Source organism: Meles meles, chromosome 1, assembly GCF_922984935.1.
Source record: "Meles meles chromosome 1, mMelMel3.1 paternal haplotype, whole genome shotgun sequence".
NCBI classification, from domain to species: Eukaryota; Metazoa; Chordata; class Mammalia; order Carnivora; family Mustelidae; genus Meles; species Meles meles.
The window spans coordinates 114,877,653-114,899,686 of NC_060066.1; the positions used below are offsets into that span (position 1 = coordinate 114,877,653).

At 37.0% G+C, this 22,034-nt stretch overlaps 1 protein-coding gene across 2 annotated transcripts in view; it reads right to left on the bottom strand.

The window, feature by feature from the left end:
• The window catches only part of MAN1A2 (mannosidase alpha class 1A member 2), a 196,081-nt gene that overhangs the window by 21,215 nt on the left and 152,832 nt on the right, over nucleotides 1-22,034 (bottom strand). For both annotated transcript variants that reach the window (XM_046006715.1, XM_046006706.1), the window contains exons 11-12: nucleotides 21,106-21,278; nucleotides 17,050-17,165 (exon numbers count right to left, since the gene is read on the bottom strand). In XM_046006715.1, coding sequence (XP_045862671.1) covers nucleotides 17,050-17,165; nucleotides 21,106-21,278 — 289 coding nt within the window. The remainder of the gene's footprint in view (nucleotides 1-17,049; nucleotides 17,166-21,105; nucleotides 21,279-22,034) is intronic.

Here is a 22,034-nt window from a genome sequence, read left to right on the forward strand (position 1 = left end):
AATGGACACTAAATCCATCTACTTTTATTTTTTTCAATCCAACTTTTCCCTTCTTTAAAGTTAGCTACCTATTCTGTTGTTTCTCTGCATCATTCCTGAAAGAGTATTAATTACAAAATTACATGTGTAGTAATATCTTGATATATAATTTCTTAGCATCCTGGCAATCATTTAAAATAACAAGTTACTCTTCTTCCTTTGGGACTCTAGTTTTCTCTCAGCCATACTTGTATTCCTTTAGTTTCCTTTAGTTCCATTTAGTATCCTTTAGTTTCCTTTCATCCCAGTATAAGTTATAGGGGTTGGAGGAGGGAGGTGGGATGGGAGTTAAAGTGTAGATGCTTTGCATTTTATCTTGTGATTCCCTTTTGAGGAATGCCGTTGCTTCTCCGATTTTTTATTGTGGTTAAAAAAAAAACCCACATAATATAAAATTTATCCCCTTAATTTTGCCATTTGTGACAACACGGACTTACAGGTTATTATGCTAAGTGAAATAAATCAGATAAACACAAATACCATATGATTTCACTCATATATGGAGTCTAAAAAATAAATGAATAAACAAACAGCAGAATCAGATCCATAAATACAGAGAACAAGCATGGTTGCCAGGGGTGAAGGGATGGGCAAAATGTGTGAAGGGGGAGAGGGAGACATAGGCTTCCAGTTATGAAATGAGTAAGTCACATGGATAAAAGGTACAGAACAGGAAACATGGCCAATGATACTGTAATAGCACTGTGGTGACAGACGGTGACAGATGGTGGCTACACTTGTGGTGAGCATAACACAGACCAAGTTATTGTATCAGTATGCTCTACACCTGAAACTAACAATAACAGTGTGTCGACTATAGTTTAAAAAAGAAACAAAGAAATTTACCATCTTATTTTTAAGTTCAGTAGAGCTATGTATGTTCACACAATTGTGAAACAGATTCCTGAACTCTTTAATCTTGCAAAACTGAAATTCTACACCCTTTCAAGCAACAACTCCCCCTTTCCCTTCCCCCAGTGCCTGATAAACCACCTTCTACTTTCTGTTCCTATCAGTTTGCCCAGTGCCTGATAAACCACCTTCTACTTTCTGTTCCTATCAGTTTGGTTAGAGGTACTTTATACAAGTGGAATCATAACAATCTTTTTGTGACTGGCTCATTTCACTGAACATAATGTTCTCAATTTTCATCCATACTGTTGCTTCCCTGATTTTGATTCTAGAAGCCTATCTCCCATTACTTCTAATGAATATTCTTTAGTTAAAGTTCAGTTTCTTTACTGTCTTTCTGAAGAACAGTAGCATTTGTCTTCTCAAGCTGGATCCCTTTTCATGAAATGACTTTCTGCTTTACCTCACCTATTAACATGTAGCATTATCTCAAACTTTTTTCATGACTATTCCAGCCCATGCCCAAGTTCCCTTCTGTGAATCTCTAAAACATTTATATTCTACCTAGCACTTGACTAAACAGTTTGTAATTTTACTGAATTTGCCCAGGACCAGAAATAAGAGATTTCTTAACTAGACTGCAAGATCCTCATACAGCATTATGTTTCATACACTTTAATTTCCAAATAGCACAATTCTGAAAAGAGAGCAGTTACTTAATAAATACAGGGGTAAGGGTGCAGAGAACAGCACAGAACAGGAGATTTAATGTTACTTTTCCAGCTGGAAAAAATCGTCATTTTCTCATGGTAGGAGGTTAACTTTAGGATCTAGTTACAGACAAGATAAAAGATAAAAGATAAATGGAAGGGAATAGTGGCTTAGTTTTTCCAGTCTTCCCTCCCGAACTGTTTTTTTTCCTTGGCTAAGAATCCTCACTCCAAAAATCTCACTGATTCCTCTCTCTCTCCCAGATATATTACTTGGACACTTTTGATTACAAACTTAGAAGTCATGCTACTCTTGATGCTTTACTGACAAAACTATTATCAGAACTGTCTTTGAACCTACTTCAAAACCTTCTTCACTAGGGGATTAGCTTTAATAGTCTGATACCTGGCTAACTGTGCTTTCATTTGCTTATGCTGAGAATAACTTGACAGGCACAGGCAGATAATAGGGGCTATAGAAAGGAGAACCAGAACTACTGGAGGATAAGAAAGCAACATCAGTAACAATATCTGTCCTGGGCAACAATTTACTAGCTTTCCCTTCTTCCCCTGCCCTAGTATTTTACTATAAAACCTTCAAACCTCAGAAACTTCAAAAGAATTTTATGGTGAAACCCATCCATGCTTACCTCCTAGACGCTACAATTAGCATTTTGGTATAGTTCTTGATTACAGGTCTATTACCCTTTCCTATTCACTTTTCCTGTATTACTATTACCTTTTCCTATATTACTAGTTTTCTTTATCATACTAAAATATTCCATCTAGAAAGAACAGCTATTAGCAAACCTAGCTAAGTATCAAGAAAAACTTGGCCAATAAAATTGTTTGCAAAGGGAAAACTGGAAGTCTTACCAGAACTTTTATAACAACTTTATGCAACAATATTTACTTAACTTTTGAGAGGAAGACTGTTGCTACAAATTTTGGCTCCTATGGTTTCACCTATGCCATCTCTATTTTAAGAAGAAGATTAGAAACATTTAGAATTTTATTTAATAATAGAAAATTATTTGGCAGTAACTATTTGATAATAGCCAATGAGGTACCATTACTCTTAAGGGAAGATTTAAAAACTTCCTGGAAAGAAAAAATTAAGAGCAAAATACTTACAGGTAGTCAAATGGTAAACAAACATAATTCCTTTTTTCCCCGATTCCTTTCAAAAGCATAGGGCACATGCCATCAAAAAGAGAGTAACAGATACACAAAACATGGTATACCCATACAACAGGATACTACTTACCAACAGAAAAAAGTGAACTACTGATACATGCAACAACACTGATTAATCTAAAAAACATTATGCACAAAAGTAAGTACATACTGCATGATTCCAAGTACATGAGATACGAGGCAGGCAACCTATAGTGACCAAAAGCAGCTATGTATTTGGAGGTGGAGCGGAAATCACTGCAAGACTAGAACTGAAGTGTTCCAGAGTAATTGGGGTGCTAGTTACCCAGGCATATATATCTGCCCAAAGACAATAAGCTGCACATTTAAAGTACTTCATTAAAGTGGATTTTAAAAAAAGACTAAAAGGAAAGGATGGAAAAGGAAATTAACCCCATTATGTGTTATTGCTATATGAATACAATTTGGATTGTAGCTCCCTCTACTGCAGCAAAAAAAAAATGGCAAGGATATTTCAAAGTAACAGGCTTGAAACTAAAAAAAGAAAAAAGAAAAAAGCTTCTATTAAGGAGTGCCAGTGAAATTCACTCCGTGTATGTGGGTGTACCTACCATCTAATATTTGGGTTGCACTGTGACATATGGATTCCTAAGAGGAATTAAAAACCATGCGGACCATGGTTTTGGTCCTCCAGTCGACCAGCAATTGAGAAGACTGGACAACATAAACACTGCAGCTAACAGCAATGATCTGCTCACCTGACCGCATGGGGTACTGGCTATCCCTTGTCAGCATAGGTGATTCCTTGACCCCTAGCTTCTGCCATAAATGGTGCACTGACTCGCAGGGGTCAGCAGTTCCTCAAAGACCAGCAGCATCAGCATCACCTGGGAACTTTTTACAAATGCAGATTCTTAGGCTCCACTCAAGACATACTAATCAGAATCTCGGGTAATGGAGCCCAGCCATCTTGTGTTTTACCAACCTTTCCTGGTGATTCTGATGCAAGCTCAAGCTTAAGAACCACTGCCCTAGGTTTACCAACTTTATCTATCTTCCAATACCAGCTAGTTGGCACTATTTCTGCTTTTCTCCTTCATGTGGGCATCTGAACCTCTGATTCTACTGAAAACAAATCCACTGTTCCGATTCCCCCACTTTTAACAGCTTGCCTTGGGCATTTTCTTCTTGCTTCATCAATTTCCTCACCTATTCACTGATAGCAACTTCTAGCACAAACTTAATTTTGAGTTCAAGCCCGGAGCCTCAACCCCCCAAAATAGGTCTATTATTCTCTTCGCCCTCCTTGCTCCCATTTTTGCAAGATCTTATAAAACTGCTTTTTTCAGCTGTCTCTCTTGGAATCAAATAATTCAATCCTTTATTCAACAAATACCTAATTCTGAAACAAGTATATGTGTTCCCTCCATAGATACTGGAGACAGAACAATAACAAAAATATACAAAACACATCGCCCTCATGAAATTTATGTAAGTTGCGGAATGCCTATGGAAATTACATAGTATGTTAGAAGTTGGGTGCTATGGAGAAAAGTTAAAGGGGAAATGGTGGGGGGAGGAGGGAGCAATCTGAAATTTTATATAAGATGAGCAGGGAATGCTTTAAAAAATACAGTTAGAGGGGCACCTGGCTGACTCCGTTGGAAAAGCATGTGACTCTTGATCTCGGGGTCATGAGTTCGAGCTCCACAATGGGTGTAGAGATTACTTAAATAAAAACTTTAAAAAAATACAATCAGGGGCACCTGGGTGGCTCACTGGGTAAGCCTCTGTCTTCGCTCAGGTGATGATCTCAGTTACCGGATCGAGCCCTGCTTCAGGCTCTCTGTTCAGCAGGGAGCCTGTACCCCTGCCCCCTCCTGCCTCTCTGCCTGCCTGTGATCTCTGTCTGTCAAATAAATAAATAAAATCTTTAAAAAAAATACAATTAGAAGGGACAAAATATGATTAAAAACTACTTAAGAGCTGAAATTGCCAAAGTCCTAGAAGAAAACAAAGACAAAGAGCTCCTTGACATGTGTCTCAGCAATGATTTTTGGGTATGACACCAAAAGCACACACAACAAAGGCAAAAATAAATACACGGAACTACACCAAACTAAAAGGCTTCTGCATAACAGAAGAAACAATAAAACAATAAAAACAATAAAAAATGGAAGACAACCTACAGAGAAATATCTGCAAGTCATATATACAAGGGGTTAACTTGTATATTCAGTAACTCATACAACTCAGTAACTCATACATACATAGAAAATATTCAGTAACTCATACAACTCAGTAACAAAAATGAAACAGTTCAATTAAAAAGTGGGCAGAGGAACTAAATAGCCATTTTTCAAAAAAAAAAAAAAAAGACACACAGGCACATGCAGATGTTCAACATCATTAATTATCAGGGAAATGCAAACCCAAACCACAATGGTATCAACTCATACCTGTTAAAATGGCTTCATCAAAGAGACAAGAGAACAATGCAGAGAACAGGGTAACACTATGCACTGCTGGAGGGAATGTGAACTGGTACAGCCACTATGGAAAATTGTATGGAGGTCCTCAAAAATTTAAAAATAGAACTGCCACACGATCCAGCAATCCTGCTTCTGGGTATATATCCACAGGAAATGAGAGTGGGATCGTAAGAGATACATGCATCCCCATGTTTATGGCAACATTAACTAAGCTACACAATAGCCAAGATATGGAAGCAACCTAAGTGTCCACCAACAGATGAATGGATAAAGAAGATACAGTGTGTACAAACACACATGCATGCACACACACACACACACACAGAGAGAATACTATTCGGCCATGAGAAAGAAGGAAATCCTGCCATTTCTAGCATGGGTAGACCTTCACGGCATTATGCTGAGTGAGATCAGTCAGAAAAGAAAAGACAAAGACTATATGATATATGATATCCATATGTGAAATGTTCAAAGGCCATACTCGTGTAGAAACAGAGAGCAGAATGGGGATTACGTGCGCTGGGGGACTGCATAGATGTTAGTCACAGGGAATAAAGTTTGAAGGTAAGTTCTGGGGATCTAACGTACAGCATTGTGATTGCAGTTAACAATGCTGTATTATATAGCTGAAAGCTGCTAAGAAAGCTCCTACACGCTCTCACAACAAAGAAGATGTCAGCTGACAGTGCAGGTGGTAATCACACTGCAATACATAAATGTATTAAATAATCACCCTGTACACCTTACACAACATCTTACGTCAATTAGATCGCAATAAAACCATAAAACAAACTACTACTTAAGAGTGTCAGCACACAGAGACAAACAGCCAACTTTTTCCTTACGTAACACCTACTTATTGAGTGCCTCATACACTGGGTGCTGGGTGCTAGGGAGGTGAGAGTAGTTAAAAGGAAAGTTCCTGCAGTTATACGCTTACATTCTACTTAATGGGAGAGACAGATAAAAAAACAAACACATGTATCAGGTGGTAACAGTGCTGAAAAAAAAAACAGCAGGGCAAGGGGATAGCATAATGGAAAGTACAGATGATATACACACAAAGGGCCTATTTTTATGGGCAGGCGCTCAAAAAAATTTCTAAGTTCCTTGACGTCAGGATTGTTCTCGCTTATATTCACGGATGCATCCCCAGCACATAAAATAGCAAAGGCACATATGAGGCACTTTAGTATCTGTTAGATGAATTACTTCATAGTACATTGTATCATTTGTATATTCTGATCACCATTTACTTAGTAGATAAGGACAAAGAGCTCAGACACACCTAGAGCAAAGAGGTGGAATTAAGGATCCTAGGAAATGATAGCTTGAAAGAGTGAGAAATGCTGAAACTTGTATCCCCATTAATTTCCTAAGAACCTGTTTGATTTATCTGTGTTCTTAACCTATAGAAAAAAAATTTAAGTGACTTATTCTCTTGTCTGAATTTATTATGAATCATTTAAAAATTCAAAAAATTTAAGATTGACTTTTAAAAAGCCTGCTCAAAGCTTACTTCACGTATCAAGTACTATCCAAATGTTTTGTTACTTCTCAGAATATTCTCTTGATTCTAACTTTTCGGATCAGCTAATTTTCTAAAACATTTTCCTCCCTGAACTTCCAAAGCTATCTACGAGAAATTTTGTGAAGTGAGAGCTCTAAAATGATCACAACTCAAATGCACATGCCCCTTGACCCAGCCATCTTTCTGTTAAGAACCTGGCCAGTATTTACATTCATACAAACAGCAGAATTTTATGTAAAAGGGTGTTCATTTAAATGTTTTTAACAGCAAAAAACTAGAATAGAACCAACTTCTATATCTAACAATAAATTACTGATTAAACAAATGACAATCCTCATTGGATTTATGTGTCCATATGGAAACCTTCTCTAAATAGAAAGTAAGAAGAAAATAGCAAGTTTTAGAACAGTAAGTATACTATGCCTCCGTAAGGGGAAAAAGGCTATTAAAAAGATATACATTATAAATATAAATTTTTATATGTTTGGTTATACCCAGAAAACTCCTAAAAGGGATACAACAAGAACAGTTTAATAATAATTATCTCTGGGAAGTGAAACTGGATGTGGAAATACAGAGAAACTTTCCTTTTTCATTTTTTATGTTCCACACTAATATTTAATTCACCTTGCCAAATTCACATATTATTTTTATAATTAAAAACTAAGTTATATTAAAAACAACAGTAGTCTTGATTTTTGAGGTGCGCACAATATAGAGGAGACAGATGTTTATACAACCAATTTTAATATGGCAAGAATTAGCTGTTAATTCTGTACAGTTCAACAAACATTTGTTGAGTGTATACTCAACCCAAACATGAAACCAAGCCCTGAAGGTATTAATGTTTCCTGTAGACTATCAGGGCCAGGGAAGTATTGTGAGTATACCTAAGGATGAACTAATCCTGCCTTAGTGTTGGAGAGGCCTCAAAGGGCTTTTGAACAAGGCCTTGAGAAAGTAACAGGATTTTGTGAGGGATTAAAAAAAAAAAAAAAAGGAATGAGCACTGCACACAGAAGGGACAGCAAGAATAAGGACATGGAAGTGAAAAGGCCTAACAGACGGATATAGATCAAATGCCTGGGGAAAGTGGTCTAACAGGAGATGTGGCCGAAAAGGTACATGTGGCACTTAATTTTCGGTACAGAAGCAAAGAATGTCAACGACTCAGAAGCAAGGAGCACCTTTTTCATCAGTCTTCCTCATCTGGGGGAGTACACCTGCAGGACAGTTCTACAACAGAAGTAGGACTCCTGGAGCAAAATTTATGTGAACTTAGTATTTCAATAGGTTCTTCCCCAAAGATTCTATCACTCACATCAAACAACACACACTCTCAACTTCTGTGTAAATGACTAGATCTTTACATCCTTGCCAACACCAGAACACAAATTTTTACAGTCTGAAGTAGACAGTAAAACACGGCATCTGATTAAGTTTACATCATTTCTCTGAGTGGGTCAAACATTTATTTTTCATTTGTTTATGCTATTTTCCATCTATATTTTCAGTGAAATGCCTTTACTTATTTTAACTTAGTACTTTTCCCTTAATTTCAGATTTTAAGTTTACCCATTGACTATCAAATGTTTTGCAAGTATGTTTTACCAGTGTGCCATTTTTTACTCTACTGATTTTTTTCCCCCTTGTCGATGTTTTCCACTTCAAGTGGCTAAAATATTTTATCTTTTCTTCTATGGTTTCTGGGTTTTGTGCCATGCCATCTTCACTCCCAGAGTTGGGAAAAAGAAAACACTTTCATTTTTTTTTCATGATTTTATTTCATTTTTTATATTTAAAGCATGATCTATAATAAGATCAGTTTTATTTACCAGGGATCCAGCTGAATTCCGAGGACTCTTTCCTAATGAACATTTTTCCTATCATCACCTATTAACTAATCTGACTTTTCTTCAAGGATCTGCATTGCTTTCCTTCAAAGATGAAATTCCCACATATAAGGGGGCCTATTTCTGAACTCTGTTCTGTTCTACTGTTCCATTTATTCTTGTACCACTACTTGTAGTTAGTATAGCTTTAAAACAGTTTTCGATGGTCTTTTACATAGAGATATTGCATACTATAGGATATAAAGTAGCTTCTAATTTCTTTCACTGTCTGGAAGGGCTTGTCTCCTGTGGTGATTGCGGGCTTTGCCGAACACAGCTAAGCTGGAGCTACATTTGTCAGAACCACTTTCTCTGTGTGGTTCTAAGTTAGGGCTGGCTACAGTGGTTTGTGCACGCACGTGATGTGCAGGCTGCAGTAAGAGCGGCCCACACTCTGCGTTCCGGGGAGCGCAGCACAGCCGTGTGCTGATAACACTGTGCACGCACCGGGGATGGTCTGGCTCACCTTGGAGGGCGGGGCAGTGGCCCACCTTCAGCACCTGTAGCTCCTGTTGGAGCTCCTCAGCAATTTTCCGATTCCTAAGCCAGGCATGGATAGCCCTCTGGCAAAAGGTGCCAGCTTCTTCTGCAAATTAGCTGCTTATCAAAGCTGGAGGCCGTGAGACACAGATATGGGATCTTTTGTCCTTGCGAGTTCCAGTTTGTCCTTGTTCTCCTTTGCTTCACATCTAGCTTTTTTCCCTGGCTGCCAGCCCTACTGTCCTACAGCGACTTTCCACCTGCTATGCTGTATATTGTGCCGAGTATAATTCTAAATGCTTCACTATCTTCACCTCCATAACAACTTCTTCAGGTGACACTATTATTAATTCTCTTTTTACATATGATAAAACTGAGGCAGAAAACTCAGGAACTTGTCCAAAGTCACACAGCTACTAAGGGGAAAAGCTGGGATTAAACAGATAAATATGTACTGGTTGAGAATATGTGGTTAGATGTCTGTATCATATAATTAACTGGGTATATATAGAGAAGACATATTTATTAAATCCCTGAGTGACACAAAGCTAAAATAGCTAAAACATTAAATGAAAAACTCAAGAGTTCAAAATTTCAACAAATTAGAGTATGTTAAACCTAACAAAATAAAGTTAATAAGGATATAAATAAAATAAAATAAATTTCAGAAAAATTAACCATTCCAAATATAAAAGAGAAAATAATTATCTTAGTTCATGCATTCCTTCCCTTCAACCCCGCCCCCAAAAGACCTACTACAAAATTTCAAGCTACACAGACAGGGTTAGCAGAAAATAGAAAACAGTATTATCTTGCACTAATGGGAGTATAATGACCACAGCAGGGACTGGTAACCCGCCCCGGTTTAACCCACATCTTAAATACAGTGTTCAGTCTAGAAAACCAGGCACTCAACTCCAGAGAAGGGAAGGAGAACACGTCATAGAAAGAACAGGACACAAACTTACAATGTTTAGCCTGGCAAATACAAGTATTTTTAGCGAACATTTATGCGGAAGACTGTATATTTCCAAAGGGCAAAACATGGATCACTGAATGGAACTCACAGTGAAGCAGATTTTAACTGAAAATAAGAAAGATTTTTTTCTAATAAAAAAAGCTTTTGAACAGTGGCATGGGTTGGCCTTTTGAGGCAGCAAGCTGCCCATCAACTGACAAGACTGAGAAAAGACTTTATGACAAAATACTCTGTGTATTGTAAAGAGACTTTTAGCATTGGGAATGTGTGTGGGAGGAAGAAATGGATTGTGGTGGTTTTTGTTGGACTGAATGACCTCTAAATTTTCTTGTAGCTCAAAAAACTTTCCTTTTGATTCTAGACACAAAAACAGCCACTAAATCTGATGCAGGAAAACACGGCTGCAGTTTAATTTATTTAAAAGACTGTTTTTCTGATCACAAAAATAAAAACAATGTTTTTGATGTTAAAATACACATGGAGATATTTATGTACACATTTTATACCTACGTATATGTGCACAAAATAGCCTACTTAATATTAATAGCCTTAATAGCCTACTTAATATTCTATTATGAGGAGTTCAAAACGGCTCCCTAATATCCATGTGGACGTGCCATAATTTAACTGTCCAACTACTACTGAACATGTAATAACTATTTTTAGAACAGTAATAAACACCCTTGTACTTAAATTTTTTTCCATAGCTTTGACCAAGATCCTTGACATATTATATAGTTTTCCAGAATTTCACTATTATATTCAAAGTTTGAATTTAAGAGATAGGAAGGGGTGGGGAGTGCACAAGCCAGAGTCACAGAAAGGCACACAAAACATTGTTTCTGCCCCAGATATTTTGCCAGTGGAAGCAGACAAACTGGTAGTAAATTTGGTCTTTATGGTATTTCTCTTTCAATAACAAACTTATTAAGAGGACTAGGATTCCACTTAACCTGTGATTTCTCATAACCATTTAATGTCAATACATCCGAACTCAGAAAAACAGAAATGTATCTTCAACATGTACACTTTTCTCAATTTCTGAGACCTTCCAATACAGATGCAACAGAACCAAGCCAAGATTCAGTGAGAGCTGAATTAGACCTAGGTTAATGGATGTAGATACTGAGGTACAGATACGTCTCTTGGATTCTTGTAGAATAAGAGACTTTGGATCAGCTCCTATTACACCAAAAACCAATGAAAAGACAATTCTTGGAGAAAACAAGCCCATTATCAAAGAATATATTTCTCTTCTTGCAACCAGACAAATGCAGCAGTGGTATTATTTACCTATTTTTGTAAAACAATCCAGAGTCCAAACAAAAGGCTTCAAGTTAAGCAATTTCCCCTTAGCTGAAAGCTATTCACGGCTTTTCCTTTCTTACATAATTCCTCCCCTCACCTAAAAAGCAGACTGCCTGTATTTATTACTAATAATACACCAAAATCTTCAATTGTCTAAATCTACTTTTAAAATATTCAGATAGAAACATCCTATAAATTTAATCTGGAGAAAATTCCTCCGGAGCCTTCTGTCACATTCAGTCTAGACCAATAACCCTCTTAATCTTCCTTTCACTTGTTCCCTACATCCCATGTCTTCTGTTTTGGTTTATACTCAGTTTTGACAGCATATATCCTCCAAGGCATTAACTTAGATAGTAGACTTTTGAGACCTTGCATGACTTAAAACATGGTATCCTAAGTTGGAATTAATATTCTCTCATAATTTTGAATGAACCGATCAACCGCTTCTAGCTTTCACGACTGTTCTTGAGAAGTCTGAAGCCATCCTGATGTCAGATCATTTTTCCAAGACTTATTCTCCCTCTCTTTGGAGGCCATTAGATCTTTCCTTTACCCCAAGGGGTGTGAATACAGCATTGTGTCTTGGTGTGAGTCTGTTTATATCCACTGTGCTGGAATCTTGATGGCTGCTTTCAAACTGGAAACTCACGTCCTTCACTTCTGGGATATTTTCTCAAGTTACCTTGTTGTAGTCATATTTTGTTTCTTAAATAAACTTTAAAAACCCTAAGTATATATACATAAACATCAGGCTTGATAATATTTCTAAGTCAATGTGCACATTAATATTTAAAAGCCATATTTAAAAGCCTAATGCGGATTAGAAACCATAGGCATGTAGGCATTTACTGGTGGCTGCACCACTGGGGAACAGAGGAGGATGTGGCCATTTTTCTGATGGAACCTCAAGTAGCAGTAGCTCTAGTTTTTCTTCCTGTAGGCTAATTCATTTCCTAGAAAGGAACCCTCCAATCTCCTGTCTGTTTTCAGCTGTGCCTGACATCACTAAGTCCACAGCCTCTATGATTCGACCTCTTCAGACAAGAAATCTCTAGTTTCATTCATGGTAGAGATGAAGCAGGGGTGAACCTGGGGTCTAGCTACTCCTTACATAAATTTACTTAAAAATTCTACAGTTGTCAACCCTACCACGCACTCTACAGTCTCTGGTCTTTCCAAGGTTCTGAAGCACTCACCAGTTTATCTTCATTAACATCTCCCCATACAGGTACTTTAGCTTCCTGTTTTCTATCTTCTAAAAGCAGACATTTCTTGTCTGCTGTTGATTTTTTTCTCGTTTCTTTTGTGCTTGTTCTTTACAACTTCTTAGCCCTCTATAATCATTTTAATGGCTTTCAAGAGAGAGTGGAGGATAAATGCATTCTACCAGGCTAACCTGGAACAACTCCTTTGTTACACGTAGGCATCTTCAAAGGATCAGATATATGCTTTCTTTTCTCTACATCCTTATAAATCTTCCTGAACTTGTATTTTTAGCTCCATACCTGTATTTTCAAATGTCTCTTGGGAACACATGTCAAAAGTAACCCATTATCTTTTCTGGAAATCTATTTATTCTTGCAACTTGGTGTCATAATCCTTACAGTTATGCACACTGAAAACTTTAATTTTATCTCCTACTCTTCCTTCTTTCCAAATCTCTCTGTATCGCATAAGATACTAGCAACCATCAGTTACACTAAAGAGTGCTTGTATCTCATCCTTAATATTTCATTGTCTGCTTTATAGCTACTCCCCAAATATGAACTCATCCTACTCTATTCATCTTGCTTTCAGGTCTGGTTTAAATGCCACCACTTTCATGAAGTCTTACTTTATGCTTTCTAGGTTAAGTAAACTCTTCCTCTTCCAGAAAACTTGCTCACTTTATTAACATTTCTCTTATGCACTTACTACTTTTAACATTTTTTTTTTACAAATCTGCATGTGTTTTATTTCCTCTAATAGAACGTAAGAGTTTTAAGGAAAGAGGCTTTGAAGGAATCTATCTCTGACCTTACTGATTACATAGTTTTTATTGTGCCATCAGTATATATGCTGAATAAACAAATTGGCAACTACTAACAGAAGCAAGGAAAGAGGACACAGCATCTTATCTTCTGGAGGAAAATGTGTACCTACAGCTATAGTCCATCTAGATATAGTATATCATCCCAACAACATGTAAAAGGTTAAATGGCCCTCAACTAGGTCAAGACCACAGGCTTTTATACTTAACTTTGCCACTGCCAAGCTAATCAGCTGCCATCTCTGATAGCTAAAACTAATGGATTATTGCCCTGTAATGAATTAACAATAAATCTGAACCACTAGATAGAATAGCAATCTTTAGTTAACAGTTATTCAGCTTCTGACAAAATCCTGTTTAGTTGGTATTTGAGAAAAATCTAGGAAATCATGCTAGTCTTCATTGCTCTATAGAGTTTTAAGCTCTATCTTAATAGTAAGAAAACATAAACCCATATTAAGTCTTCACAGAAATGTCTTGATTCAAATGCCACAAGTTTTTATAAAGAATAAGTTACATTAAGAGTCTGACATCTTCGGGGCGCCTGGGTGGCTCAGTGGGTTAAAGCCTCTGCCTTCGGCTCGGGTCATGATCCCGGGGTCCTGGGATCGAGCCCCGCATCAGGCTCTCTGCTCCGCAGGGAGCCTGCTTCCTCCTCTCTCTCTGCCTGCCTCTCTGCCTAGTTGTGATTTCTCTCTGTCAAATAAATAAAATATTTAAAAAAAAAAAAAAAAAAAAGAGTCTGACATCTTCTATAACATCAATGTTTGAAGACATTTGGCATTTTGTACTAGGTTGAACCAAGTAAAATTGCCCGTATTCAACTCTTTTTGACCTATAATAAGGGCTTTTTTATATGCTTCATCAGTCTTTAATAATGAGCTATCAAATTAAGTCATCTTATAATTTAGCAGTTAAAAAAAATTCGGTCTCATTTGTTAAAGTAATACATTCTCCCAACTCACAAAGATGAGAATGACACTGAACAAAATGCTTTCTTTTTGCTTTAACTACCAAGAAGCTTGGTGCTGAATGTAGTACTCAACTGTGATAATTTCCTCAGTCTAGATGTTGTTATATTACCTGTAGGATTGACTGTTCTTGATTTTTTTCATTTTTATTGATCCAAACATATATATGCGTTTTTCTGGAAGTTGAGTATTATAGTTAGTATTGTAGTCAGTATTGGGGTGTGTGTGTGTGTGTGTGTGTGTGTGTGTGTGTGTCTCTCTCTATATATATTTATTTATAAATAAACAAACAAACTGGTTACCTAGACTGCTGTGTTCAAATGGCTTCTTTCTGAACTCGGCAGTGAGAGTACCAAGGTGATCAACTGGTGATCTGGAGATATTCCATACATGTACTGGAAAGGGAAAGGCAGCATGGCACATATTTGCAGCCTTATTCCATGTACTAAAGTACTCAAGGTCTATATTGATGAGGAATTAGAATTATGAAAGCCAATCTGTAATAGGTGAGATCTGAATTTAGAAATAAGAGAGGGGAATTGATAGAAATTGTAAAGGTATTCCTGCCAGAGCCAATGAAATATGAAATAGGCAATGAAATGCATAGGAATATATATATTCCATATATATATTCACATATATATATTTGACTATAGCTTGATTTAAGGATAGAATCTATAGTAAAAGAAATGAGAAATGCAGCTAGAAATGAGCTTTTTGAGCTGTGGCTTTTTGAGCAGAAGAGTGATGTGAAGAAAATGGTATACGAATGTTGAAAATCAAGTAATTTCTTTTTAAGACTAGAAGCAGCCTCAAAACCAGCATTTGACCACTACTACAGTAATAGTTCATTGAGCAAGATGCTAACACTGGGCGAAAGACTATTGGAAAAAGGATATTTACTGAGTCAGGGAGTTAATACTCCACATATCACTTCGTAATATTTCACTTATCACTCACAAAAAGAAGAAAGATTCTTTATGTTTTTCGAATCTAACCTTATGATCAAACTTGGAGTCACCAGTAATGGGCTAATCTGTTATCATGTGCCTCTTTAGAGGATGCAATGAGGACACATCATCTATACAATATCATGCCCAAAACATTTAACCTAAATCCGATCACAAAGAAACAAAGCATAAATATCTAAACTAAAGGACATTCTCCAGAGCAACTAGCCTGAACACTTATGTCAGTGTCATAGGAGACAGAAGCAAAACAGAACACTGCTCTAGGTTAAAGAAAACCAGAGAGACATGACAACCAAATGCAACAAATGATCCTTATTGGATCTGAGATTGAAGTTAAAAATAAACAGTTGTAAATACATTTTTTTGAACAAGTGAAATGACAAGTTTATGAAGCATTCAGGAATAGACAGACAGGAAATTTATGAAATTTAAGAGAGGTTATCAAAAGATATTTACTTTGTAGGTTCTTAGGGAAGCGGACACATTTCAAGTCTCCACCTTCTTCCAGGTCAGCTTATAGAGCTCTGCCTGGAGTTCTGAATAAACTCAAGTAATAGCTGTCTCCCCCCACCCCCACCTCTTCCTTTTATGTATATCTTTAGAGGAAACCTCACAGGGAGGATGCATGACTATGATCATATATCCTCTAGGACCTTTAAAACTCCATGATTATTCTGAACTGATTTCATTAGCCAGAGCAGGGAGTTCAGGTATGGTCCCAGGACCAGCATCATGAGTATCAGATGAGAATCCATCCGAAATGCAGATTCTTAGGTTTGGCCTTAGACCTACCAAATGAGAAACTCTGTGGGTATGGTCCAAGTGATGCATGTTTTCAGGAGTCTTCCAGAGGATTCCAATGCACACCACAGAGCCAAGGACAAAATGAAGGTACTGAACTCTTATTTGACAAAATATCTACCTCATAGTTAAAGTCACTCTTCTCGAGATGCAGCTAAAAATTTAAGACCCAATTACATAAAAAGATATTTGTAATAAAACTGGAAGGGGAGATGAACCATGAGAGACTATGGACTCTGAAAAACAACCAGAGGGTTATGAAGGGGCAGCGGGGGGGGGTGGGTGGGTGGGTGGGTGGGTGGGTGGGAGGTTGAGGAACCAGGTGGTGGGTAATAGGGAGGGCACGTACTGCATGGAGCACTGGGTGTGATGCCAAAACAATGAACACTGTTATGCTGTAAATAAGCAAATAAAAATAAATAAATAAATTAAAAAACAAACAAAAAAAAACCTAGTGTAACACATCACACAGTCATAATTCATCATGTAGTGATCTTAGCAAAACCAGCCCACAATAAAAACTTTTCTTTTTTTTTTTTTTCCTTATCCTTCTTCTTCAGGGACTTTATTTTTATTTGCATCTCTGTAAACCATCAGAAATACATATACACATATGTAAGTGTGTGATAATGACACTTAGTTTGTGATTCCAGCAATTACAGGGTGTGTGTGTGTGTGTGTGTGTGTGTGTGTGTGTATCTATTTCTAGGCATATTGCAGGAGTCACAAGCTAAATGTCTACAAAGTCCAAGCACAACATAATGAGGGAAATAGCTAGAACATATACATGTTTGTGTGCTCACAATAAAAACTTTTTAAAGGCATCTACTTACTTTAATGTTTCAGCAAGAAAGAAACTCTGCTGTACATCATCATGTGTGGGAGTAGAAGAATACACATCCTTCACCCCAGAAAATCCACCACTGACTCGGCAATACTTTTCAATAGCCTGTAAAAGAGATCAGACAAAACAATCAATTCCACAGAATATCAAGTTTTGAAGGACAAATTAAGAACCATAATCAAAAGCTCACAAAGATCTATGTAAGAATTTGACAGGTTAAGAGTAAGATTTATTATCAAATGGAAATATTCTCACACTGGAAAAATTAACCGAGGTATCCTGTTTCCTGTGGAACTTTTCCCTCTCCAAAACTCTTTAATCTTTTAAAAACATCTTAAAACATCTTACATTTTCCTCACTTGGGAAAGTCAAGTTTGGACTATTCACACTGAATCAGAGACCTAACTAGCACAATAAACCCTCATTAATTTTGACAAACCAGGGGAGGTTAAGTTTGAATTAAATTTTAAAGACAATTTTTTCACTTCTAAGAATAAACAATCCAAAACATGCTTTGAAAAAAGTATTACCTAGGAGCTCTCCATAGTAATAGCAATGAGGTAATATTTACTGCAAGCTGTATGACAGACATTATATTACAATCCGACAAGTTAGGCATTACAGGTGGTACCAACTGGCAGGATGTACCCACCCACATAGCTGTTACAATAATTACAATATTAAGAGCTAACCATTATGAAGTTTTTGCTACGCGCTGGAGGGTCTTATAAAGGCTTCATATGTATTGACATTAAAATCTCTAACAACCCATGAGGCTGTCTCAATAGGCTCTACTTCAGACAGGAAAACTAAGGCAAAGAGTAATAATTTGCTCCACATTATTAACTACTATGCTCTACTGTCCAATTGTGAGCTAAAATTCTTAATTTAGATCTCTTCTTGCATCTCTGAACATGTCTAAATAAAATACATGGAATCAAATGGCACCCACTCAAACTTGTTTTTAATTCAAAGCAAGCACATATCCTGCTTATGCAGGTCTATCACTACAAAAATAAGCCATTTACGAGAAGTTGAATCACATGTGGTTCTCTTCTCTCTCTGCTCTACATAACCCTGAGACATTGTCATATGAAGGTACAGCTATTTAATCATTACCGCCACAGTTTCTTTTTTTTTTTCTTTTTGATGTATTTAAATTTATTTTTTTTTTCAGCGTAACAGTATTCATTGTTTTTGCACCACACCCAGTGCTCCATGCAATACGTGCCCTCCCTATTACCCACCACCTGATTCTCCCAACCTCCCACCCCCGCCCCTTCAAAACCCTCAGGTTGTTTTTCAGAGTCCATAGTCTCTTATGGTTCGCCTCCCCTTCCAATTTCCCTCAACTCCCTTCTCCTCTCCATCTCCCAATGTCCTCCATGTCATTTGTTATGCTCCACAAATAAGTGAAACCATATGATACTTGACTCTCTCTGCTTGACTTATTTCACTCAGCATAATCACTTCCAGTCCCGTCCATGTTGCTACAAAAGTTGGGTATTCATCCTTTCTTTCTTTTTTTTTTTTTAATAAACACATAATGTATTTTTATCCCCAGGGGTACAGGTCTGTGAATCACCAGGTTTACACACTTCACAGCACTCACGATAGCACATACCCTCCCCAATGTCCACAACCCCCTCCCCCTCTCCCAACCCCACCTCCCCCCAGCAACCCCCAGTTTGTTTTGTGAGATTAAGAGTCATTTATGGTTTGTCTCCCTCCCAATCCCATCTTGTTTCATTTATTCTTCTCCTATCCCCTTAATCCCCCATGTTGCATCTCCACCACGGTTTCTTTTTCCTAATCTTGTTACCTTTCTTACTCTTCTGGTTTTCCTCTTTTCTAATGAAAAGCTAATTAACACTGAAAGTTTTTATTTAATCAAGCTGTTCATTTTTATATAGTTCCATTTTTATTATATCTGGGTTTTAAAAGTCTTCTTACCAAAGAGTTTGGTGCTTTACTCTATCTAAATATTTTTTTTAAAGACTTATTTAAGAGAAAGAGAGAAAAAAAGAGAGGGGAGAGAGTGCATGTGTACGTGCAGGGGGAGGGGCAGAGAGAGAGAGAGGAAGACTCTTCAAGCAGACTCCCCACTGAACATGGAGACCAACACAGGGCTCGATCCCAGGACCCTGAAATCACGATCTGACCTGAAATCAAGAGTTGGCTGTTCAACACTGAGCCACCCAGGGTCCCCTCTTATCTAAATATTTTAAACATATTTTGAATTCAAGAGTTTTTAAATGCCATGTTCTGTGCAATGATCATGTGTCTTTTTTTTTTTAAGATTTATTTATTTATTTATTTATTAATATTTTATTTACTTGACACAGAGATCACAAGTAGGCAGAGAGGCAGGCAGAGAGAGAGGAGGAAACAGGCTCCCTGCTGAGCAGAGAGCCTGATGCGGGGCTCGATCCCAGGACCCTGGGATCATGACCTGAGCCGAAGGCAGAGGCTTTAACCCACTGAGCCACCCAGGCGCCCCAATGATCATGTGTCTTTACCACCACCAGAAAACTATCAGAGCAGTTTAAGGATACTGTAAAAGTAGCTGGGAGGCATGACTAAATCTTGAAGTCATTTAGAATAATTTCTTGAAGGCAAGTTTTCATGCAAATATACTCAAATTTGGAAGTCTGAAGATGTGAATGGAATAGCTAAAGCTACAGAAGACATACAAGATACTATTCTTCTGTCTCAGTCTGTCTTCCCTTTACCTTCTTCATATCCAACACGGGTATGTCTAGTAGACGGACAAGAAAGTAACTTCTATTTAAAATGTGAATTAAGATATGAATCTTCCTCCTTTATCTCTATCCCTGCCTTTCCTCATCATGGCATCTTCTGAAACTTGAATTTAAAGCGTAATTATTTCAGTTCACGTTCTTTATACTCTGGTTGTGAAACCTTCTTTTTACATAAATTGGTCTACATTCTGCCCTAAAACATATCTTGCACCTTCTTACCTAAGATATTTACTAACATTATTTACCTCCCCTACAATGTCATAATTCTGTCTAGGCTGCAACCTTAAACAACTGGAATATGAATATTCATCATAATTACTATTATTTGTCATGATTAGTATATCTCAAAGAATAATACACCCCCTCACTCTCAGGAATATGCTATACTTTCATGAGAAGACTATTATTTTTCTTCCTCTCTAGGTAGTGACAGCCATGGGGTTCTCTGAAAGGCTAGGATTTTAAGAAAAATCTGACCTGAAATCAAGAGTTGGCTGACTTGACTTCTTTACTTGACTTCTTTACTAACCAGTAAAAATGTCTCATAAATAGATAAGTAAATAAACAGTCTTTCAATCTAGAAAAATTTTAACAATTCACTGATTCTTCTTGTGATGGTCCACTAAGAAATTACTTGGAACACAAGCTGTAGTGAATTGTGGGTAATCTACCCCAGCTGTGAGTCTGGGCAATTTGGGGATATTTTTTTTTCTTTCTAGAGGTTAAGCCTTAATTGGCAAGTAAAGAAACTGTGTAATCATACTGAAACCCATAATGTCTTTTAAATGATTTTTCATTATTCAAGAAGAATAATGAGTGAACATCAGTAGGAAATTAGTTTTAATCAAGAACTAAACTGGATTCTAAGGTTTACTTCTACCACTTAAGTATCTTAAATAAACTCAGTTGGTTGAGCAAAATCATGACTTTAGCTCAGGTCATGATCTCAGGGTCCTGGGATCTCAGGTCCAGGGACAGGCTCTGTGCTCAGTGGGGAGTCTACTTAAAATTCTGCCTCTCCCTCTGCCCCTCCCTTCCCTGCTCAGGCTCTCCCTCTCTCTCTCAAATAAATAAAATAAGAAACAAAGAAAGAAAAGGAAAGGAAAGGAAAGAAAAAAGAAAGAAACTTCCAACTTAAATTGAGTAACAGAGTTTTTTGCATCAGATAAATAAAGCCACACTACAATTACTGAACACAAGGTAACATGGATGAGGACATGTGGCTCTGTGGGCAGGCTTGATTTAATGTTCTTGCACATAAAATGAAATATTGGCTTATTTACCAGTGCTGCTTCCCAGCCCCACTGCCTATATCTTGGATCGTGAGTGAATCGCCATAGGTACCAATAGGTTTCAATTACTTCTGGACGGAGGATGTAATACTTTTCAGCCTGCCGGACTGCCACAGCCTCTACTGCACCGTCAAACTTGAATGATTCAGGACCCAGCTTTAATGCTGTAACAGGACAAAAGAAACAAATGAGCATAATAAACCATTTGTGTTTGTTCACCACAGCTTCTTTTTCCCCTGAAAGAATGGGGTATAATGTAAAGTTATGTTCATTTTGTTTTATTTTTATTGTGGCTGTTTTGCAAAATCAGTGACTTTAAAAGATCCACATTTGGTTTTCTTATACTAGCCTTATAAATATTCTTATTATCCTGACATGAAATATTTCTCATACATAATGCACATCAACATACTGCTAAATCCAACTATACTGACAAGAGTCTAGTAATCCTCTGGCAACAAATGCAAAGCTACACATAAGCACATTACATATTCTGTTCTGTTCGAAAATAAAATCAGGCAGATAATTGTACTGTGCAGAATTTTTTTTTAAGTCAGAACAATTTTAAAGTCCTTTTAAATATAACACACATATGTAAGAAAACATTTTAGAGGTCAGATCTTGAATTAGATTAAGGTGTAGATCATACACTTTTCAAGCATCATACAGTATATAAAAAGCAATATATTTTCAAAGTTAAAGCAGTTTTAAAGATAAACTCTTCTTTCCCATGGCCCCTGTATATATAGTAAGGAAGAAATTCAAACTGTCAATCACCAAGAATTTCATCAGTATTGCCCATTTATCAATTTGAATAAAACAGGGCCATTACACATATATTATTATTTTTTGGACTACGTACTACATATTATTTTTTGTATTTCAACGCTACATATTATTTTTTGAATGACATGATTTGC